Genomic DNA, 24,941 nt, shown 5'->3' on the forward strand with positions numbered 1-24,941 from the left:
CCGCCATGGACTCTTCGATGATGAAGTCGCCGGGGTCGACGTCGTGGTCGGGAGTCCATGTCCACTGCGCCGCCTCGTCGAAGATGATGTCGCGGCTGATGTGGACGCGCCGTGTCAGAGGATCGTACGCACGGTACGCCTTGGAGCCGGGCTCGTATTCGACGAAGATCATGCGCCGGCTCCGGTCGGCCAGCTTCTTCTGGTTGGGCGCAGTCACCTTGACGTGGGCGATGCACCCGAACGTGCGGAGATGGTGCACCGCCGGCGTACTCCCCATCCAGAGCTCGTACGGTGTCTTTCCATCAATCCCCTTGCATGAGGACCGGTTCTAGAGGTAGACGGCTGTCACCACGGCCTCCCCCCAGAACACGCCCGGGAGCGCCTTGGCCTTCATGATGCTGCGCGCCGTGCCCACGACGGACTGGTTGCGCCGCTCCACAACGCCGTTCTGTTGGGGAGTGAACGGCGCCGTGAGCTCGCGGCGGGCCCCCAGTTGAGCGCAGTAGTTGGTGAAGTCCGTTGCCGCGAATTCGCCCCCGCGATCGGTACGCAGGGCGAGCAGCTTCTTGCCGGACTTGCGTTCCACCGCGGCCTGAATGTTCTTGATGGCGGCGGCAGCAGCGTCCTTGCTTGGCAACAGGGCGATCCACATATAACGTGAGTAATCATCAACTAGCAGTAGAAAGTACCGGTTGCCACTCGGCGTTGGAGGTGTGATGGGGCCGCAGAGATCGCCGTGAAGAATCTGTAAGGCCTCGGTGGAACGCCGGAGCGCCTTCTGTGGGAAGGGCGCTCGGCGCTGCTTGCCGGTGAGGTAGGCCTCGCAGACCTACTCCACCTGCTTGAGCAGGGGTAGGCCGTGCACCAGCCCGTCGCGCCCCATCTTCCGGAGCGCGGTGAAGTTGATGTGGCCGAATCGGGTGTGCCAGGTCCACGCTTCCTCGTCGGTGCGCGCCGCCAGGCACACCGGACGTGCGATGGTGACCTCCAGCACGTACAGGCGCCCGAGGCTCTGAGGAATCCTCGCGAGTAGGCGGCATTCCTCGTCACGCACTCGCATCACGCCGTCTTCGATGAGCACCTGGTATCCTCCTTCGTCAAGTTGGCCGACGGAGACGATGTTGGCGGTGAGGCGCGGCAGGTAGTAGACGTTGGGGAGCGAGTGATGCTCCCCGTTCTTGCAGGTGAAGAGGACGGTGCCGCTTCCCTCGATCTGTGCGATGGAGCCGTCGCTGAACCTGACGGAGCCGTGGACGGTGGTGTTGAGGTAGGCGAAGGCGACTCTGGACCCGGACATGTGGTTGGAGGCGCCGGTGTCCATGATCCATCACTTTGGGTCCGGATCGGGCTCCCCGTCGAGCGCGGCGAAGACCTTGCGCTCGATGAAGTGGATCTCGACGGTCGATGACGATGAAGGTGACGGCGGCGGCGTCTGGTCGGAGAAGACCGGAGGCAGAGGTGACTGCTTCTGCTCCTCCTGGGCCGAGCTGATGGCCATCATGAGCGTGCCCTGCTCTTCTTCTTGGGCCACATGGGCCTGGTGGGACGGCTCCTCCTTCTTCTTGTTGCGGCAGTCGCTAGCCCAGTGGCCTTTCTTGCCGCAGCGTGGGCAGGGAGAGTCCGGCGGCGGACGTGACTCGCCGGAGCCGCGCCCCCGTCCTCTACCCCGGCCTCTGCCGCGACCGCCAGAGCTGGAGCCGCCTCGGGAGGACTCCTTCTTGTTCTTGTACTTCTCGATCCACTGCTCCTCCGTTAGGAGCAGCTGATCGCTTGCGTTCCGCGGCGGTGTCGGTTCGACGTCGTCGGCCGCCTTGAGCCGGCCGGTGATCTCTTCAATCGACAACTGGGAAAAATCAAGAAGAGTCTCGATTGATATTACCAGTTGCTTGTACCGCGAGCGTGCGACGCGCAGGTACTTGGCCACCACACGAGGCTCTGGCTCCGGATCGCCGAGGGCCGCCAGCCTCTGCGTGATGTTGGTGAGGCGGAGGGCGAACTCTTCGATGGCCTCGCCGGCGCGGAGTGTGATGCCCTCGTACTCCGCCCGAAGGGTTTGGGTGGTGGACCTCCGCACACGGTCGTCGCCGATGCGGAGTGTCTTGATGGCCTCCCAGGCGTCGTGGGCGGTGTCCTTGGTGGCGAGCACGGGCACCATGTCCTCCGGCACCGCGCTGCAGATGGCGTCGAGGGCACTCCGGTCTTCGTTGTACTCCACGATGTCGGGGTACTCGACGGCTTCCCAGAGGTGACGGGCCTGCAGCTTCAGCTTCATGCGCAGCGACCATTGGTGGTAGTTGCTGCGCGTCAGCTGCGGCCAGGTCCCAGAACCGCCACCTTCACGGACGATGCGCTCGACGACGATCTCGCGAAGCTGTCGGCCGCGCGACCGGCGTGGTGCCCGGGAGCGACGTGGGGAGCGGCGCGGTGAGCGACGCGGTGGTGAGCGTGACGGAGAGCGGCGCGGCGTCTTGCTACCGGAGCCCTCCGGCTTCTCCTTCTTCTCCGGGGTGCTGCCACGGTGCGGCGGCGAACCCATGTCGGCGCTGCGGGTCCTCACAATCTTCAGGCTCTGATGCCAATTGTTGGTCACCAGACGGCGGTTTACGCCGGCGGCGAGCTGCTATGTGGCGGGGTGGATGAACAAGAAGAAAAATGAACTGGACACAGGGAATTTTGTGTTGCAAAGCGCAACGTTTTCTGATGCATATATTTGATATATAAAGGAATACAAACTGATCATGCCGCCCATGGCGCGCACGATGCGAGAGAGGTGCGCGTCCATCCCCACGCACGCACGACGTCCGGCCATGGCTGCATGTCTAACTACTCCTAAACCTGGCGCACGATCACCACAAGTTAGTGTCTGTGCGCATGCATAATCGAGTGAACGAAAACATGCTGCCTATCTATAGCACATAGGAGTATCCAACAGATGATTATATTTTTCTTTGTTTATGCATTTGCTGAGACAACCCTTTTCACACTTACATCTGTAGGAACCATGACTTCTGGGAGGAGCTGCTGAACAAAGGGATGAGGTGTGTGGGTTTTTGGTTGCCTGCTTCTGCTTGGGATGCATTCGCTTGTGGCTACTTGTGAACTGTTGTCCTCAACATCATTTTCTTTCAGTTTGACTTGAGAATCGGGATATAATGGTTATTTCTCATTGCTAATATAAAGTATAAAGGGTGGGTTTGGAAGACTCCAAAAAGTTAAAAATAAATCAAGCGTTAAGAGTCACATATGTCATGCTCCATCTTGCATCAAGCAAACAATTTCTTCAGTTTTGTCCAGTGTGCATGTTTGTTCAGACCTCTTCAGGTTGCTATTTGTTTGTCAATCAACCTGACATGGGTCTGAACAAATTGGTTGTGGTTTGCTGGAATGGCTATGGTTGTTGCTTTACAAGCTGAAAGAAGTGTTATCGAAAAGAAGGAACCCGATATCAAACAAAGGAGGGTGGTTGTCACTGACATGAGTGTAGTGACACCATTGGGCCATGTTCTTACAACAATCTTCTTGATGGTGTTAGTAGAATAAGTGAGATAGAGGTTTGACTGTTCCAACTTCCCTATGGTAATACAGAGCACATGATCTCCTTCAATCTTTTTAGGAGTGGTGCTCGGGCTGGTTTTACAATTTGGTCAAATGTTACCATGCATGGTATTTGGACTTTAATACTGATAATTGCAGGATAGATAAAATCCTATTCTACTGGTTGTTGTATTGCACCTAAGCTTGCGAAGCAGATGGACAAGTTTATGCTATATCTGATAACTGCTGGAAAGAAGGCATTAGAAAATGGACTCACCGACAAACTAAGGATTGAGTTGGACAAAACCAGGTGTGGGGTTCTCATTGGTTCTGCAATGGGCGGCTGAAGGTTCACAGGCTCACAGTATTGAGTATACTAATATTTAGTTGTATCTTGATGAATTCCAATTATCCATGGAACCTGTTTCCATATCCTGATACAAGTTATTATGGACTGTCAAGCAGGTTTTTAATGATGCAATTGAGACACTGAGGGTCTCTTACAAGAAAATGAACCCATTTTGTGCTCCTTTTGCAACTATGAATATGGGCCCTGCAATCCTTGCAATGGATCTGGTGTGACATGATCTGACTATTTTTTTATAATTTTCTATGTAGATAACTGTGATTACCATAGTTCATACTTTCTGCAATTTACACGGATGGATGGGACCAAACTATTCTATTTCGACAGCTTGTAGTACTACCAGTAACTTTTTGTATTCGGCAAAGCTGTAAGTAACATCAACCTTCCATGTTCTCTTTGAAAAGTAACTTCTTATCTGTGACCTTATTCATAATCTTTCAGGACGTTATGCTCTGTGGTGGTTCTGATGCACCTCTTATCCCAGTCGGTTGGTGGCCCAAATTCCTCATTCCTCTCCCTCCAGTTTTCCACACTTTGTCTTGGTCTTTGCAGTTTCAAACCGAAGATGAGCTCCATGGGCAATGTATATGTGACTCTGCAAATTTCAATTATGGTTCTCCATTGCTCTGTATGCAAATTATGGTTATGCAAATTTCAATATATATATGTGGCCTCATTCCTCTGCAAATTTCAATATATATGTGACTGGATGCAAATTACCATGAGCTCCACACTATTAATCAATGTACCACAAAACACTACTTATTCAAGACAAACAGACAAAGTTCTGCATTTCTGCTCGCTCTCCCGTGGCACTATTTTTTCAACTTATCACAAACTAGCCTGAACACGCGCGTGCTACGCTGCGTGGGCTTAGGTAGCAGCACGTGATAAACGTGAACACCAAACAACGCAAACAGTGCCAAATAGAAAGTAAATCGAATGGCTTCCGATTTATTGGTTGCTTTCCCGGCTTGCAGTTGCACACCCTTGCCCATGCTTTTTCTGCTTGCAGTTGCACACCCCTTCTTGTTGTGATTGCGTGCCAAATCTCTATTTAAGAGGTGTTTGGCACGGCTCCTCCTGAAGGGCTCTTTCGGCGGAGACAGAGCCGTTTGTGGCTTCTTCAAAATGGTTTCGGCTCCACTACTTTTTAATGAAAAATGGCTCCTTCAGAAAACGTTTGGCAGGGCTCCTCTAGAGAAGCCAGAGCCGAAGCCGGAGAAGAGCCTTGCCAAACAGGCCTTAAATCTAACCATATATTTATATAAAAAGACTATATAAATATTATGACACCAAATTAACACGCACTCTAGATTTAAAGTGTGGTAACCAACGGTGAAAGGTGAGGTACGGAGGAAGGTAAGGTGCTCGTTTGAGTTGAATAGTCTATTGGCCTAGAGATACTGTTTTTCTCTCTTCCGTTGCAACGCACGAGCAACTTTGCTAGTACGGAATAAAAATACTAGTCCAGGATGCATCCGGACTCTGTTTTCGATGATCCACATATGGATGGAAAGCTAATTTGACAAGGAAGCCAATCCAAGCGGTTTCACGTCAAAAGCTGTTCGGAATCAACGGGAATCGTCGAAACAAGTCAGCGTCCAGAATCTGTCAGGGTGTTGCGACACCGTCTTTTGGTCCGTTGGACCATGTATCGAGTTTGGGCCCATTAGGGGCGCGTCCAGGGGTCTTGCACGACCCTAGAGTCTTCATAAACAGCCGTCGCTTCTCCATTAGGGTTCGAGTTTTGCTTAGATTAATCTGTCAAGAACAGTTTCGCCGTTCATCGATTTGTGAGACCCCAACTTCGTGAGTTTAATCATTTATCTGCAATTTGATTGCGTTCTTTCTTGTTCTTGCTTGTGTTCTTCGTTGCGCAGGCAGGGATTAGCCTTCTTGGTGAGGTCAACCTGATCCGTGACTCGGTTGATAACTAGAGGAGCTGTGGTGCAAAGATTGCAGGGTTTGATCTTTCGATCTGAAGCCGGATCGATATGTTATTCTCCGCCATAACGATAGTTACCATCACCTGACGGAAGATCAGGATCCCCGTCTCCATTAAGTGGTATCAGAACTAAGGTATACCGTCAGGTTCACATTTATTCCCTAGTTTGAGTGTTTCGCATTCGTCACATAGTCCAGTGCCATACTCATTTTTTCTGTCCTATAACCTTCCGCGCCATAGCCTTTGTATATTTCAGTTTCAGAGTCCGTCGTGTTGAGTTTGTGTCCTGGTCGAGGTCTTGTTGTTGATTAGGTCGTGTTAGAGTCCAGTTCGTGTGTTTTCCCCTATCGTTTCCATCAAATCTTTGCTGTTGTGACCAGTTTTGCGCACATTATTCCCGTTTTGTCCTCTAATTCGGAGTCAATTCTTAAAACTGGTCTAGTTTTCACATATGAACTCCGATTTCGACGTTCCATATATCAAAATCGATCAGAAAAAATTTTCGAATCCATCCATCCCTTGCTTTGCTGGGGTTTGAAAATTTTAAATTGATTAAAAAGTGGTCACAAGATCCTCTTTTCGTGGTCACAAGGTTTGTGTCGATTTTGAGCAAGTTTTCTGAAAATTCCACAGGCCACGTCTTTCAGTTGTTTCAGCTCATATTTTCTGTGGTTACTTCTTTTGTGCTCTTAAGTAAAAGAAAAATATCAATAAAATAAAATAAAAAAGTCAAAATTTTCCAAAAAAACAACGACAGCCCAAAAAATAGAAAAAAGAGAGGGGTAAAAGAGTAACAATATCTAGAGGAGCACATAGAGAAGACCAAAGTGAGCTGTGTTAGCGTGTGCTGTCTGGTTCCTTGTTTGTGTTGCTGTTTCCATCCGTCATACTTGTTTTTCATACACCTGTCACCTTGCTATCCACCATACTTTTATCACATACCTGGTACTTAGAACATTTTAGACCAGCAACGACAACAAGTACTTTGGACTATAATTCAGCATTACTTTCTATTACTGACTTGTGTGCCAGATATACATATTACTCTTTGTGTGCCTTCTAAGCTCCACAAACTTTTCAGATTAGTACAAACAAAGGGCCTTGCAATCTCGGTACCACTGCCTCATAGGTATCACGAACCAGCCGCCGGTTATACCGGCTACTGCTTGTGTTGGTAAGAACTTTGTAAGAGCTTGGTAAGACGCTTCCACTTGCTGTGAAAAGTGACACCACTGCAACCACGTAGTCATTTGGTAGGGATAACTTTCACCTGTTTGTTCCTGTTTTTGTATTTTCAATGGCAGGAGGTGAACAGACTGAAGATAACAATCCTAAAGGTTTCAACGAGTGTGTCAGTCAAGAGCAACTACAAGTTGTTGTAGAGGATGCCCAAAAAAGGATGAATGGGGCTGTCAGGAAGGCCGTCACTGACGCACTCATTGAGCTCAACATTGGCAATAGCATGGAGAGATTGGACAAGCGAATTTCCACGCTAACCGACAAGGTTACTGAGTTGGAAACCTTTGTGGCGGGCAACAACGACGTCTCCGACAGCAACACCGATGGTCAAGACACGTGTATGATGCCAACGGGAACATAGGTCGAGCAACTTTCTGACAAGACAGATTACGACAACGTCTTCATCGCAACTGAAAGCATCTAGGCCCCTAGTTGGATTTCGGTGATTAATGTCAATACAAGATTACTATGACTAACGTGTGTTTTGCAGAGGCAATTAAGTTAGGTCATGGTAATGGAGATCGATTGGGCAATCGAGGTTGTCATGCCCCTACGATGGAAATCATTTCGGTTTTCAAAGGATGGACGACAAGGTTAAAGATGACTAGTTCTAAGTGTCAATTGGAGTTGGAAAGACACTTAGAGTAGTTTAGGACTTTGTTTTATTTTCTTTGGCCGTACTATGAAGGGGGGTATGAACGGGTAGCTTGACCTAGTTGAGTCTAGTGAGTTAGGTGTGGTGCACACTTGTTAAAACTAGCTCTAGGTAGCTCCTATGAATGCCTAAGATCCTTTGGAGCAAACTTCATTCATATATGTTCGAAAGTTTGAAGTGAATGGAGTGTCAAACACTGACCGGACGCTGGCTCCGGTGTGACCGGACGCTGGCCGTAGGGTCCGGTTAGTTCATTTGACTGAGGTGATCAAGTCTGGGGTGACCGGACGCTGGAAGGTCGTGTGACCGGATGCTGAGGGCCAGCGTCCGGTCGACTCCAGTAAGGGTCCAGACTTGGGAAAGAGTGACCGGACGCGTCCGGTCAGTGATGATCGGACCTTGAGTATCCAGCGTCCGGTCATTTACAGTAAGCATCCAAGAGCGACCGGACGCGTCCGGTCGGTACTGACCGGACTCTGACAGCGTCCGGTCATCACTTGAAAACTGTTCGCGGGTTGAACTGACCGGAGTGTCCGGTCAAAACGATCGGAGCGTCCGGTCATCCCGCATAAGCTCATAACGGTTCGTTTTTCAGGCTGCCTTATAAATAGGAGCTCCACTCATGAGTGGAGTAACTTTTGCTCATTCCAATAGCTGAGAAACATGTTTGTGAGTGCCAAGAAGAGCAAGGTCCTAGTGAGGTGTTTGTGATTTGAGAATCCAAGAGAGTAGCCTCACTAGCAAATCAAGAGTAGCAAAGTGTGCATCCATCTTCTCATTAGACTTCGCGTGGTCAAGTAAGAGTTCGTGCTTGTTACTCTTGGTGATCACTATCACCTAGACGACTTGGTGGTGATTGGGAGTTTGGTGTTCACCCGGCGGAGCTTGTGGGTGACCCAACTCAAGTTGTGAGCGGCTTTGGGTAATTCGCCGCGACGGAGTGTCAAAGAATCAACCCGTAGAGAGCACTTGATCCTTGCATGGATCAAGGGGGAGCTACACCCTTGCGCGGGTGCTCCAACGAGGACTAGTGGGGAGTGGCGACTCTCCGATACCTCAGCAAAACATCGCCGCATTCCTTTCTCTCTCTATTTACTTTGATCACTTACTTTGAGTATTTACTTTGAGAAATTCAATACTTGTTTTACATCCATAGAATTGCTTGCTAGAGTAAGTTTGGAACATAGGTTACGAGGTTGTTGTGCATTAGTTTGATATAAACACTTCTCTAGGCACAAGGGGTTAATTGAGCTATCCGTAGGATTTGATTATTGCAAGAGAATTTAGAATTAGCCCAATTCACCCCCCCTCTTGGGCATCTTGATCCTTTCAATTGGTATCAGAGCCTCGTGCTCACGTTTTTAAGCTTAATCGCTTAGAGCAAGATGTCTCATGGGGATGGACCTCCTCCTATCTTTGAGGGAGATGATTTTCCATATTGGAAAATCTGCATGGAAGCGTACTTAGAAGCTCTAGACGTTGGAATACTTAGAGCCACCTCTCAAGGGTTCCCAACACCTAAGAATGCCGCACAACTTCAAGGCGATGAAGTGAACTATGAAAAATGGAATGCAAAGGCTCGCAACACAATCTTTAGAGGCCTTTGCAAAGATGTGTTCAATCGTGTAAGGAACCACAAAGACGCCCATGCACTATGGTCGGACATTTGTGCGCTCCATGAGGGAACCAAGAGTGAGCGTGAGGAACGCTATCATCTTCTAATTAAAAAGCTAAATTCTTTTGAGATGTTTCCCAAAGAAAGTGCTAATGAGATGTATTCTCGATTAAATGCTCTTGTAGAGGAAGTCAATGGGCTTGGACTTACTCAAATGTCACCATCCGATGTTGTGAGAAAAATCTTGAGTGTCCTCCCCATTGACAAATATAGGCACATTGTGACCGTGCTACATCAAGGTGATCTTTCCGCCGCTACACCGACACAAATCTTGGGAAAGATCAATGCTCATGAGATGTACATGCACATCACACCACAAGATGGCTCATCCTCTACAAAGAAGAAAGAGAAGGACTTAGCATTCAAAGCTAGCCAAGACAAGGGCAAAGCAAGACTTGAGTATGAGAGCTCAAGTGATGAAGATGATGAAGAAAGCCTTGCCCTTATGGTGAAGAAGACCACCAAGATGCTAAAAAGGCTAAACAAGAGTGGCATCAAGTTTGATGGCAAGAAGAAGAAGTTCTTCACTAGCTCAAGAAGAAAGCCAATCTCCGAGATGGATTGCTACAATTGTGGCGAACTTGGCCACCTAGCTCATCAATGCACAAAGCCCAAGAAAAACAAGTTCAAGAACAAGTGCAAGAAAGATGATTTAAGCGATGAAGATGAAAAAAAAGAACAAGCCCTATAAGAAGAGAGATGGCAAAAAGAGGGAGTTCTACAAGAAGAAGAAGAGTGGTAAGGCCTATATTGTTGGTGATTGGCTCACGGACATTGATTCATCAAGTGGATCATCCGATGATGATAGTGACGATGAAAAGGTGGCCGCCATTGCAATTGATCTTGCATCTTCACCGCCATCATCGCCATCATCCTCTACACACCTATGCCTTATGGCCAAAGGTGAACGCAAGGTGAACTACAAGATCGGTGGAAGTCATTGGGTTATTGATAGTGGTTGCACTCAACATATGACCGGTGATCCTCGTATGTTCACCTCACTAGATGAAGAGGTAGATGGACAAGAGAAAATAACATTTGGAGATAATTCAAAGGGCAAGGTTAAAGGATTGGGCAAAGTGGCAATCTTAAATGATCATTCCATCTCCAATGTGCTCTATGTTGCTTCATTGAGCTTCAACTTACTATCCGTTGGGCAATTGTATGATCTTGGCTTTCAATGCTTATTCACCGAGAAGGAGGTTGTTGTATCCAAGGTAGATGACAATCAAGTGATATTCAATGGATTTAGATACAACAACTTATATCTAGTCGACTTCACCTCTAAAGATGCAAACTTGAAGACTTGCCTATTCACCAAAACAACACTTGGGTGGCTATGGCATAGAAGACTTGCTCATGTTGGGATGAGCTCACTCAAGAAGCTTATGAAGAATGATTTGGTGAGAGGGTTGAAGGATGTGAAGTTTGAGAAGGACAAGCTTTGTAGTGCATGTCAAGCCGGCAAGCAAGTTGCAAACACTCATCCAACCAAAGCTTTCATGTCAACCACAAGAGTGCTAGAACTCCTACACATGGATTTATTTGAACCAACAACATACAAAAGTTTGGGAGGAAATCTCTATTGTCTTGTGATTGTGGATGACTATTCAAGGTATACATGGGTGTTCTTTCTTCATGACAAATCCGAAGTTGCATCTTGCTTCAAGAAGTTTGCCAAGAGAGCTCAAAATGAATTTGAAGTGAAGCTCAAGAAGATAAGAAGTGACAATGGCAAAGAGTTTGACAACACAAATATAGAAGCTTATTGTGATGAAGTTGGAATCAAACATGAAGTCTCCGCAACCTATACTCCTCAACAAAATGGTGTGGTTGAGAGGAAGAACCGGACTTTGATCACTCTTGCAAGGACAATGCTAGATGAGTACAACACCCCCGAAGCTCTATGGGCGGAAGCAATCAACACCGCATGTTATGCATCCAACCGTCTATTTCTTCAAAAGTTCCTTGTCAAGACTCCGTATGAGTTGCTCAATGGGAAGAAGCCGGACGTCTCCTTCTTTAGGGTGTTTGGTTGCAAGTGCTACATCTACAAGAAGCGGCAATACCTAGGGAAGTTTCAAAGACATTGTGATATAGGTTTTCTTGTTGGTTACTCATTGAAGTCCAAAGCATATAGAGTATTTAATCATGTCACTGGCTTGGTTGAAGAAACATATGATGTGGAATTTGATGAATCTAATGGCTCCCAAGGAGCACATGAGAATCTTGATGATGTAGGTGATGAACCATTGAGAGAGGCTATGAAGAATATTCTGGTGGGAGACATCAAGCCAAAAGATGATGAAGATGATGTACAAATCATTAACCAACCTTCTTCATCAAGTGTACCACAAGATGGTGAAAAAGATGGGAGAGTAGAAAATGAAGATACTCATATCTCCCATGAGCAAATGGTGGTACAAGCACAAGATGTTGATGCTCCACAACCTCCTCCTCAAGTGGTCAATAGAAGAAATACACCTCTCCTACAAGATCATCCACAAGATCTCATCATAGGGAGTCCAACAAAGGGGGTGATGACTCGATCTCAAAAACTTACTTTATTTATTGCTCATCACTCTTTTGTCTCTTGCTATGAGCCTACCAAGGTAGAAGAAGCTCTTAAAGATCCGGATTGGATCAATGCCATGCATGAAGAGTTGAACAACTTCACTCGCAATGAAGTTTGGAATCTTGAAGAGCGACCAAAAGGTGCAAGAGTCATTGGAACGAAGTGGGTGTTCTGAAACAAGCAAGATGATCAAGGTGTTGTTGTGAGGAATAAGGCAAGACTAGTTGCAAAGGGGTTCTCTCAAGTTGAAGGTTTGGATTTTGGAGAGACCTTTGCACCGGTTGCAAGATTAGAAGCCATCCGTATCCTTCTTGCATATGCATCACATCATGAAATGAAACTATATCAAATGGATGTGAAAAGTGCATTCTTAAATGGCTTTATCAATGAACTAGTCTATGTTGATCAACCTCCCGGGTTTGAAGACCCTAGATATCCTAATCATGTTTATAGGTTGTCCAAGGCACTATATGGGCTTAAGCAAGCCCCAAGAGCTTGGTATGAGCGCCTTCGGGACTTCCTTATTAAGAAGGGCTTCACCATTGGGAAGGTCGACACCATACTATTCACCAAGAAGCTTGATGGGCATATCTTCATTTGTCAAGTATATGTCGATGATATCATCTTTGGATCATCAAATGAAGACTCATGCAAAGAATTTGGTGAATTGATGTCTAAGGAGTTCGAGATGTCAATGATTGGTGAGCTTACATTCTTTCTTGGTTTTCAAGTCAAGCAAATGAAAGAAGGCATCTTCATCTCTCAAGAGAAATACACAAAAGATCTTCTCAAGAGATTCAAGATGGATGAATATAAGCCAATCAAGACCCCAATGCCTATAAATGGATATCTCGACCTAGATGAGGGAGGTAACTTGGTTGATCAAACTCTCTACCGTTCTATGATTGGTAGCTTGTTATATTTAACCGCATCTAGGCCCGACATCATGTTTAGTGTGTGTATGTGTGCTAGATTTCAAGCTAGTCCTAAGGAAACACATTTAATTGTCATAAAAAGAATCCTTAGGTATCTTAAGCACACACCAAGCATTGGCCTTTAGTATCCCAAAGGAGCTTTATTTGAATTAATTGGCTATTCTGATTCAGACTACGCCGGATGCAAAGTTGATAGAAAGAGCACATCCGGAGGGTGCCATTTGCTTGGTAGATCACTTGTGTCTTGGTCCTCCAAGAAACAAAACAGTGTGGCTTTGTCCACCGCCGAAGCAGAATACATTGCCGCGGGTGCTTGTTGTGCACAAATATTATACATGAAACAAACTTTACTAGACTATGGAGTAGTTCTAGAGAAAGTACCTCTTTTGTGCGACAATGAAAGTGCGGTAAAACTTGCAAATAATCCGGTTCAACACTCTCGCACCAAGCATATAGATATCCGCCATCACTTTCTAAGAGATCATGTAGCTAAAAATGATATATCACTAGAAGGTGTAAGATCCGAAGATCAATTAGCGGATATCTTCACTAAACCGCTAGATGAGGCTACATTTTGTAGATTGCGGAATGAGCTTAATGTACTTAATTTTAGTAACTTCACTAAAAATTGAGCTTGTGTTGTCCCTTGCATTCATTGTAATATACAACATGTTTAATTTATGACAATGCACATAGGGCTTGTCTAACATGGTTAAGATAACCGCCGAAAAGCGTGTGAAGAAGCTTAACCTTGGATCAAACTTGACAAGCAACTAGATTTACTTACAAGTATTGCATATGCATGAATGTTGTTTTTATCGTTTTGTTCCATTTGCTCTCTTGTTGCCTATTTTCTTAAAAAGAATTATAGCCTAAGGCAAAATATTTTGAAAAATATGAGGGTTTGAGAGAGGTCACTCACATCAGTCCCAATTAGTGTTTATTTGGATCTTATTCAAGTTGGGACTTGATTGGGAATAGGCAGCGCGAAGGAAGGTTGAAGGTTTGCTGGAAAAGTTGCACCGGACGCTGCACCGGACGTTGCTGTCCAGCGTCCGGTCAGTTCACAGGAGGTGAACTGCTACTGAAGGAGTGACCGAACGCTGCGTCTGTGCGTCCGGTCAGGAAGGGTTCAACGTCCGGTCGATCGAAGGATGACCAAGTTGTACTGACCGGACCCTGCCTGCGTTCGGTCATGGACCACCGGACGCGTCCGGTCCCGATTCCAGAGGATTTGGACCTCTCTGGAATCGACCGGACGCTGGGTGGTAGCGTCCGGTCGCTACCACCGGAGCGTCCGGTCAGTGGATCTCGCACGGCTTCAGGACTCTTTTCCGTTTCCTTCTCTGTCGCGTCGGTGGATCTATTTATAACGGTAGTTCCTTCGCCTTAACTCACCATGACCTAGCCCAAGCCGCCGCCAAGTCACGCCGCCGCAGCCTAGCCGTGCACCACCGCCACCACGCTCGGCCCCCTCGCCAGCCACGCGCCGCCGTCCTGCGCGCCACCGTGCTCGGCCCCCTCGCCAGCCACGCGCCGCCATCCCGCGTGCCACCGTGCTTGCTCACCCACGCCTCTGCAGCACTGCCATGCTCCAGCCTCCTCGCACCCAAGCTCGCCGCTCCACCATTGCCAAGGCTGCCGGTCATCATGCCGAAGTGCCCTAGCCCTACCATCCCCTTGATTGGTAAGGCAAATTTTGTGTTTCAATCTTGATCTCCACTTTTGTGACCTAGATCAAATTTTCAATGCACTGATTCCCCATTGCGTTCAGGGTTTTTGACCTAACCCTAGCCGGTTCCGAGATCCCCCGCATGCCATCTTATCTCTTCTCGGATCGCTGATCGTCAGGTAGAAAGCCACTCGATTCAAGTTCGCATCTACATTGCTTTCTCTATTAGGATTTCGCATCTATTAGACATATGGTATTTATTTGTATATCCATCTACTCTATCGTGCAGCGAGTCGGTTCCGTTGTGTTACATCTGGCAGTTGGCAGTCAACTCAGAGCCAAGCTCGTGAGTAAGGATCGAGGCCAAGCCTCGAAAGCGACAGTTTGACAGTTGATCTTCATCAGTGGAAGTTCACCATCTTGTCAGTTCAGATGGCTCACACCAAGAATGTTGGTGGTGGCCCAGGTGATGATGATCGGAGGCCCCCGCCTCACCAGCCAGCCGGATCTAAGGGCAAGTCAACTAAGCAGGTGACATCCAAGAAGCGGAAGTACCCCAATGCAGAGATAGCGAGAGCAACAGCTGTTGCAGAGGCCGCAGAGCGTGCCGAGAGAGGTGGTGCCCACAGTGGAGTTATCATTGCAGATCAGCCAATTTCACCCACAGTCAGAGCTATGATTGAGGATATTGAGCGTCGTCACGGTAGTCCAGCTGGGACTGCCATGTTTGTAGGATGACGGGTTGCCATTGAGGTGGGTCCGTCAGCACAGCAGCAGCCCCCACCAGCAGAGCCTCAGCCAGCCCAGGAGACTCAGGAGGGTTAGGAGACCAAGCCAGCACCTCAGCTACGCCGCTCGAGTCGTACCAGTGCCGCAGTTCCACCGAGGCTAGTTACACAGCGCAGGGGTTCACGCCCTCCGCCCAGACCACAGGGTCTGCCTCTAGTGGTACACCTCGACTTGAGGGCCGCTACAGCCAGGCAGGTTCAGCAGATGTGGTTTGTTGAGTTTGAGGTCTGGTTTCCTCCGAGGAGGGATGAGAGAGCAGCTGAGGGGTTCTACACGCCACTGTAGGAGGATTTCTACAATGCCTATCTCAACAGTGGGGCAGTGTTCAGATCTCAGAGAGTCTGTCAGATAGAGTCTATTATGGCAGCAGCTGGAGAGAGCATTCGGCCATACTTATCATATTTGCCAGGACTGACAGATTTGATTGGACGGATGGGCATATATGTACCATCTTGAGTCCGTCAGTTTTATGCTTCACTCTACATCGATCCACATCATAGATTCATTCACTTTGCTTTCAAAGGCAAAGACTACAGAGTGACGAGTGGCAGAGCCAGAGAGATACTGAGGCTACAGGAGCAGCCTATTAAGATGCATGAGGTTTGCTATGGACAACAGGAGCCTCCCAGGCGTCCTCATGGAGGGCAGGTGCCCCCTACAGATTTAGTGCGGCATTACTTCAAGGAGCCATTTGGTGAGGGGTCGAGCAGAAACCCTAGTGACTTGACTCCTATAGCGAGGGTACTAGAGGCCATCATCAGGAGGACACTGCTTCCCAGGTTGGGATACAGGGAGGGCCTGACTCCCTTACAGCTCTGGCTTCTCAATGCCATCATGTACAGGATAGTATTTAACATCTAGGACCTCCTTCTTTTAGAGATGGAGGATACTATAGCTGAGGAGTTCAAGGGTCGCAGGCAGCTTCCCTATGCTCATTGGATCACGTTCCTCATCCGCAGAGTAGTGCTTGATAAGCCCCCTAGCATGATGGATGAGTATACAGGTGCTACCATAGAGTTCCCAGCTTACAACCTGTCATAGAGGATTAGACACACCACTCCTCAGGCACCTAGTCAGCCTAGCCGTCGCCCCAACGTGCCAGAGTCCGTAGCTCAGCAGGATGAGATCATCAGAGGGATTACAGCCACTGAGGAGGAGGAGCTAGATGCACAGCAGGAGGTGAGCGAGTATAGTGACAGCTCTGACGACGACTACTAGCCTATACCTTAGATGCCTCCACGTAGACACGATGCAGAGGTCGGTAGCTCCAGTTCTGCTCCACCTGCTCCGCAGATAGACCCCGCTCTCATTGCTATTCTTGAGCGGATGCAGCAGGATCAGACACAATAGGCACAGGAGACAGCTGCCAACTTCGCACAGTTTCAGGTTCGTCAGGACGAGTTTCAGCGGCAGCAGCAGCTCCTTCAGCACCAGTAGTTACTTATGCAGCAGCAGCTCATGGGATTCATGCAGCATGTAGTGACAGCCATTGGGATCCCACTGCCACAGACTTTGCCCCAGCTTGCACAGCCTCCTACCACTTCGATGACTCCAGCAGTACAGCCCATCGGGCTCCAGAGTCAGGGACAGCCTCCAGCTCAGTTTACTTCACCTCCTGTACAGGTGTCCCAGTGGTTAGCCTCACCTAGTGTAACCCCACAGTTCACTCCTTATCACATGGGTTTCTCACCAGAGCAGACTTCCTTGCTATTCGTGCCTGAAACGTCAGTCTCCAGGAGTCTTGGAGCATCATTCAGCTTATTATATACATTTGGAGTTCTATTTGTGTGATACACTATTACTTATGCATTCGTGTGTTTACTTTCATGCATATTATTATATATATGTGATAGTGCTATCTACGTGATTGTGACATATAACATGTGTGTGATTTCTACTTTGCATTATCTATATGTCATATCACTAGTGTAATGCTCATTTGCTTTTGCTTCCGCGTTTATACTTTGAAGCAAATGAGCTTTGTTATTTGTACTCATGCTTAATTCATATCCTTTGAGTACATTGTGTTGGCTTGGCTCATATAAGCTTGACTAACTCTTTTGTTCTTATCGACAAAAGCTTATATGAACCAAGCCCGTCAAAAACCTCACTCCATAACATACTCGAGGTAGTATTGTCATCAATCACCAAAAAGGGGGAGATTGAAAGCATCTAGGCCCCTAGTTGGATTTTGGTGATTAATGTCAATACAAGATTACTATGACTAACATGTGTTTTGTAGAGGCAATTAAGTTAGGTCATGGTAATGGAGATCGATTGGGCAATTGAGGTTGTCATGCCCCTACGATGGAAATTGTTTCAGTTTTCAAAGGATGGACGACAAGGTTAAAGATGACTAGTTCTAAGTGTCAATTAGAGTTGGAGAGACACTTAGAGTAGTTTAGGACTTTGTTTTTTTCCTTTGGCCGTACTATGAAGGGGGGGTATGAACGGGTAGCTTGACCTAGTTGAGTCTAGTGAGTTAGGTGTGGTGCACACTTGTTAAAACTAGCTCTAGGTAGCTCCTATGAATGCCTAAGATCCTTTGGAGCAAACTTCATTCATATATGTTTGAAAGTTTGAAGTGAATGGAGTGTCAAACACTGACCGGACGCTGGCTCCGGTGTGACCGGACGCTGGCCGTAGGGTCCGGTCAGTTCATTTGACTAAGGTGATCAAGTCTACGGTGACCGGACGCTGGAAGGTCATGTGACCGAACGCTGAGGGCCAGCGTCCGGTCGACTCCAGTAAGGGTCCAAACTTGGGAAAGAGTGACCGGACGCGTCCGGTCAGTGATGACCGGACCCTGAGTATCCAGCGTCCGGTCGTTTACAGTAAGCATCCAAGAGCGACCGAACGCGTCCGGTCGGTACTGACTGGACTCTGACAGCGTCCGGTCATCACTTGAAAACTGTTCGCGGGTTGAATTGACCGGAGCATCCGGTCAAAACGATCGGAGCGTCCGGTCATCCCGTAGAAGCTCATAACGGTTTGTTTTTCAGACTGCCTTATAAATAGGAGCTCCACTCGTGAGTGGAGTAACTTTTGCTCATTCCAACAGCTGAGAAACACGTTTGTGAGTGCCAAGAAGAGCAAGGTCCTAGTGAGGTGTTTGTGATTTGAGAATCTAAGAGAGTAGCCTCACTAGCAAATCAAGAGTAGCAAAGTGTGCATCTATCTTCTCATTAGGCTTCGCATGGTCAAGTGAGAGTTCGTGCTTGTTACTCTTGGTGATCGCCATCACCTAGATGGCTTGGTGGTGATTGGGAGTTTGGTGTTCACCCGGCGGAGCTTATGGGTGACCCAACTCAAGTTGTGAGCGGCTTTGGGTAATTCACTGCGATGGAGTGTCGAAGAATCAACCCGTAGAGAGCACTTGATCCTTGTGTGGATCAAGGGGGAGCTATACCCTTGCGTGGGTGCTCCAACGAGGACTAGTGGGGAGTGGCGACTCTCTGATACCTCGGCAAAACATCGCCGCGTTCCTTTCTCTCTCTATTTACTTTGATCACTTACTTTGAGTATTTACTTTGAGAAATTCAATACTTGTTTTGTATCCATAGAATTGCTTGCTAGAGTAAGTTTGGAACATAGGTTACGAGGTTGTTGTGCATTAGTTTGATATAAACACTTCTCTAGGCACAAGGGGTTAATTGGGCTATCCGTAGGATTTGATTATTGCAAGAGAATTTAGAATTAGCCCAATTCACCCCCCCCTCTTGGGCATCTTGATCCTTTTAGCAATACGACAGGTATGGGTGGTGTCCACCACCACCACCATCAAGGTAATAATCACCGTGTGCCCGATGATTCTTATGCTAAAATTAAGTTCACAATACCATCTTTTTCGAGTCATTATGATGCTGAGGGATATCTTGATTGGGAGATGACGGTAGAACAAAAGTTTAGTGCCCACCTTGTACCTGAGCAGCATGGAGTTAGACAAGCTACTAGTGAGTTTAATGATTTTGCCATTATTTGGTGGAATGGGCTAGCTGCACAGAATTCTTTACCTGGTACGTGGGAAGAACTTAAGGTAGCTATGCGTGATCATTTTGTTCCTCCTTCTTATCATAGAGACTTGCGTAAGAAATTGATGCGTTTAGAACAAGGAGATAAATCTGTACAGGATTACTATGGTGAGCTCCAAAAGAGATTGATGCGCTGTAGTGTTGTGGAGGGAAACGAAGATGCCATTTGTCATTTTTATTCAGGTTTGAGGCATGAGATTCAGGACATTATTGATTATAAAGAATTTAACACTGTCAACCAGTTGTTTCAGTTTGCTATGCTTGCAGAAAAAGAATTGCAGGGGCATGAACAGCAGGGCAAGAGCAAGGTCAGCACCAGCACATACACGCCACGCTCGGCACCATCTTCTGGGCTGACCAAGCCAACCACTTTTCGGCCACCTCCACCAGCGAGCAAGCGACTAGCAACCTCTGGAGTTTCCGCTACACCTAAGGCACCTCCCGCAAGACTTTCAGATTCAGGTAAAAATTCTTTACATGTGCCTACCAAGAGTTCCTCATCCGTTGCATCGATGGGACGCACTTTGGGTATTCAGTGCCACTGCTGCCATGGCGTTGGCCATGTGTAGAAGGACTGCCCAAGTTAGCGGGCATATATTGCTACAAAAGATGGTTACATCAGCACCTCTGACATTGAGGATGAAGAAGACCAAGATGCAGATGAGGAGGACGGTGAAGTCCTTGGTGACGAGGCCACGACGTCCTATAGGAGCATCATTGTACAGCGGGTGCTCAGCTCACAAGTCCAGCAACCTAAGAAGCTACAACGCCATAACTTGTTCCAGATTTTCTTCGTCATCAGTGACCATCGAGCACGTGTCATTATTGATGGAGGTAGCTGCAACAATTTGGTGAGTTCTGATTTAGTCAAAAAGCTTGGCTTGACCACATGCCCACACCCAAGTCCATACCATATTCAGTGGCTAAATGATTCTGATAAAGCAAAGATAACACAAACTTGTAGAGTTTCATTTTCCATTGGTTCTTATGCTGATTCTATTGATTGTGATGTGGTACCTATGCAAGCTTGTTCACTCTTATTGGGTCGTCCTTGGGAACATGATAATGATGCTACACACCATGGTAGAAGTAATAAATACACTTTTGTGCATAAAGGAAAGAAAATTACTTTGGTACCTTTGACCCCTGCTTAAATTATACAAGCTGATAGAGAACACACTGCTAGTTTGAATGATGTTCAATCTAAAAATCAGCAAGTTGCTAATTCTATTTTCCCACCTAAAAAGGATAAGTCTACATCTATTTCTAAGGCTGAGGGGATTAAATTGAAGGGTGGTGTTATGCTTGCAACAAAATGTGACTTTGCTGAAATTTCTGATGATGATATTTGCTATGCTTTGGTATGCAAACGAGCTATGTTATCGCTTGATGATATTGTTAGCTCGGTACCTCTTGCTGTCACTAACCTTTTGCAGGAGTATGAGGACATTTTTCTAGCTGAGATACCCCTGGGGCTGCCACCTATGAGATGGATAGAGCATCAAATCGATTTGATTCCAGGAGCAACCTTGCCCAACCGTGCTGCCTATCGAACCAATCCTGAGGAGACTAAGGAAATTCAGCGGCAAGTCCAATACCTATTGGACCACGGGTATGTACGTGAAAGCCTTAGTCCTTGTGCCATTCCTATACTTTTAGTTCCTAAGAAAGATGGAACTTGACGTATGTGTGTTGATTGTAGAGCAATCAATAACATTACTATTTGGTATCGACATCCTATTCCAAGGCAAGACGACATGCTAGATGAGTTGTGTGGTTCTATAATTTTTACTAAGATTGACTTACGAAGTGGCTACCACCAAATTAGAATGAAACTTGGAGATGAATGAAAAACTACGTTTAAAACTAAATTCGGGTTGTATGAGTGGTTAGTAATGCCTTTTGGTTTGACAAATGCACCTAGCACTTTCATGCGCTTAATGAATGAGGTTTTAAGAGCTTTTATTGGACATTTTGTAGTAGTTTACTTTGATGATATATTGATTTACAACAAGTCTTTTGATGAACATATGGATCACTTACGTGCTATTTTTAATGCTTTACGTGACGCACGTTTATTTGGTAACCTTGAGAAGTGCATCTTTTGCACAGATCAAATTTCTTTTCTTGGCTATGTTGTAACTCCACAGGGAATTGAGGTGGATGAGATGAAAATTAAAGCCATAAAGAGCTGGTCGGTTCCTCAAACTGTCACACAGGTGAGGAGTTTTCTTGGGCTTACAGGATTCTACCACCGCTTCATCAAAGATTTCAGCACCATTGCTGCCCTGTTGCATGAGTTGACAAAGAAAGGAGTGGTGTTCCATTGGGGAAGGGCACATGAGGAGTCCTTTGACACTTTGAAGGACAAGCTTACACACGCACCATTGCTGCAACTTCCAAACTTTGGTAAGACTTTTGAGCTAGAATGTGATGCAGTGGAGTTGGCATTGGAGGTGTTTTGATGCAAGATGGTAAACCCATTGCTTACTTTAGTAAAAAATTGCATGGCCCTATTCTTAATTATTCCACGTATGATAAGAAATTGTATGCACTTGTTCGTTCTTTAGAGACGCGGCGTCATTATTTATGGCCTGAAGAATTTGTTATTCATTCTGATCATGAATCGCTTAAGTACCTTCGTTCTCAAAATAATCTGAATCGTAGGCATGCTAAATGGGTTGAATTTATTAAATCTTTTCCTTATATTATCAAACACAAGAAAGGGAAGGATAATGTGATTGCCGATGCTTTGTCTAGAAGATATACATTGCTGTCCCAACTTGATTGCCGGATTTTTGGTCATCAATCCATTAAAGAACAATATGCGCTTGATTCTGATTTAAAGGATGTGTTGCTTAATTATAGAGAGGGACACACATGGAATAAGTTTATGATCAGCGATGGGTTTTTGTTTAGAGCTAACCGCCTATGCATTCCAGTTGATTCTGTTCGTCTTTTATTGTTGTAGGAGGCACATGGAGGCGGATTGATGGGATATTTTGGTGCCATGAAGACGGAGGAGGTGCTGTCCACACACTTTTTTGGTCAAGGATGAGGCGAGATATAGAGCGATACGTGGCTCGGTGTGCCACATGTCAAAAAGCTAAGTCGCGGTTGAACCCACATGGTTTGTATATACCTCTTCCTGTTCCTTCTACTCTTTGGGTAGATATATCTATGGATTTTTTGTTGGGATTGCCAAGGACTAAGAGGGGGAGGGATAGTATTTTTGTGGTGGTTGATCATTTTTTTAAGATGGCATATTTTATTCCTTGTCATAAGAGCGACGATGTTGTTCATATTGCTGACCTTTTCTTTCAAGAAATTGTTCGCTTGCATGGTATGCCTTCTACTATTATTTCAGATCGCGATGCAAAATTCTTGAGTCATTTTTGGCGCACGTTGTGGAATAAATTAGGGACCAAGCTGCTATTTTCTATAACGTGTCATCCCCAAACTGATGGGCAAACTGAGGTTATGAATCGAACATTGTCCACCATGTTGAGAGCCATTTTGAAGCACAATTTGAAGATGTGGGAAGAGTATTTGCCGCATGTGGCGTTTGCATATAATAGGGCAGAACATTCCACTACCAAGGTAAGTCCTTTTCAGGTAGTGTATGGTTTTAACCCCATGCTCCTATTGATCTTTTGCCTTTACCTACCACTGAGAGAATACATAGTGATGCTAGAGAGCGTGCTGATTTTATTCATAAGTTGCATGAAACAACTAAAGCAAATATTGAAAGAATAAATGAAAAGTATAGAATTGCTGGTAGTAAAGGTAGAAAAGAGATTAAACTTAAACCGGGTGATTTGATTTGGTTACATTTGAGAAAAGATAGATTCTCTGAGCTGCGTAAGTCTAAATTAATACCAAGAGCAGCTAGTCCTTATAAGATCATTGAGAAAATAAATGATAATGCCTACAAACTTGAATTGTCACCCGAGTTCGGGGTTAGTCCCACCTTTAACATTGTAGATTTGAAACCTTATTTGGGAAAAGAAGATGAGCTTGAGTCGAGGACGACTCCAATTCAAGAGGGGAAGGATGATGAGGACATTACTTCTTTAGAGGTACCCGCTGATCCTCCAACCGTCATGCAAGGTCTAATGATCCGGGCTCGAAAGCGATAACTCAATTTAGAGGTGAACTCGTTCTTAAACAATATTTTTCATATTTTTTAGAATATACTACTACCTAATGATGTTATCATGCTTAGGAATATTGGAGAGGGTCATGAAGGACTTAGAGGAAGTGGTGGCGGTGATGATGACCAACAAGGACGTCCAACACAAGCCGGAGGCCTAGTCCAACAAGAATTCGAGTCTGTCTCGGCCTTCAGGACTAGTCTGCCTTAAACTGGTCGCCCAGGACGCATCCGGACTCCGTTTTCAATGATCCACATATGGATGGAAAGATAATTTGATAAGGAAGCCAATCCAAGTGGTTTCACATCAAAAGCTATTCGGAATTAACAGGAATCGTCGAAACAAGTCAGCGTCTAGAATCTACCAGGGTGCTACGACACCGTCTTTTGGTCCGTTGGACCATGTATCGAGTTTGGGCCCATTAGGGGCGCATCTAGGGGTCTCGCACGACCTTAGAGTCTTCATAAATAGCCGTCGCCCCTCCATTAGGGTTCGGGTTTTGCTTAGATTAATCTGTCAAGAACAGTTTTGCTGTTTATCGATTTGTGAGACCCCAACTTCGTGAGTTTAATCATTCATCTGCAATTTGGATGTGTTCTTTCTTGTTTTTACTTGTGTTCTTCATTGCGCAGGCAGGGATTAGCCTTCTTGGCGAGATCAACCTGGTCCGTGACTCGGTTGATAAACAGAGGAGCTGTGGTGCTAAGATTGCAGGGTTCGATCTTTTGATCTGAAGCCGGATCAATGTGTCATTCTCCGCCACAACGATAGTTACCATCACCTGACGGAAGATCGGGATCCCCGTCTCCATTAAGCTCTCCAACTATTAAAACCAAACAACTTTAGCTCATGGCTAGTTTCGAAGGTGGTTTTGAGTATATATGTATTTTAAAAAAAATAATAGGTAAATTGCTAAAATGTATGAATAATTAGAAAAATAAAGTTTTCTAAAAATATAATATACCTATTTAAATAATTTAGTTACGATTTTTAGAAATTTAAACATTATTTTATTTTAAATATAATATATATTTAAAGTTCTCTTATTTTAAAATTTAAAAATTTTAAATTATTGGAATAAATTCAAATGGACAAATGACCAAACCTAAAGTTGTAGATCCTATGAGGTTTACAACTTTATAATTGATGATTGTTTATTTGAAATCATTTACATACCCAAAATTATGTTTGAAGTTCTCGTATTTTTAAATTATTTTTTATTGTTCGAACAAGCTCGAATGAAGAGGGATCATAATAAATTTATAGCTGATAGCTTTTTTATTTAAAATTATTTACGATCCTATAATTCTTTTTGAAGATCTGATATTTTGAAATTTATTTTTTATCAAATTGTTTGAATGAACTTA

General features: G+C 45.9%; 1 protein-coding gene and 1 pseudogene across 1 annotated transcript; one reads left to right on the top strand and one right to left on the bottom strand.

The window, feature by feature from the left end:
• Positions 1 to 829: 829 nt before the first annotated feature.
• On the bottom strand, positions 830 to 1,321 carry LOC136456337 (uncharacterized). Its single transcript, XM_066456170.1, has one exon. It carries the CDS (start codon positions 1,319 to 1,321, stop codon positions 830 to 832), a length of 492 nt encoding a protein of 163 aa, XP_066312267.1.
• A 1,426-nt stretch (positions 1,322 to 2,747) lies between these two features.
• LOC136456346 (3-oxoacyl-[acyl-carrier-protein] synthase II, chloroplastic-like) lies at positions 2,748 to 4,939 on the top strand (annotated as a pseudogene).
• Positions 4,940 to 24,941: the final 20,002 nt, after the last annotated feature.

This window comes from Miscanthus floridulus, chromosome 1 (genome assembly GCF_019320115.1).
Source record: "Miscanthus floridulus cultivar M001 chromosome 1, ASM1932011v1, whole genome shotgun sequence".
Classification (NCBI taxonomy): Eukaryota; Viridiplantae; Streptophyta; class Magnoliopsida; order Poales; family Poaceae; genus Miscanthus; species Miscanthus floridulus.

What these genes read in the sequence shown, in the direction of transcription:
- LOC136456337 (XM_066456170.1), bottom strand. Translation starts at nt 1,321, where the DNA reads ATGGACACCGGCGCCTCCAACCACATGTCCGGGTCCAGAGTCGCCTTC.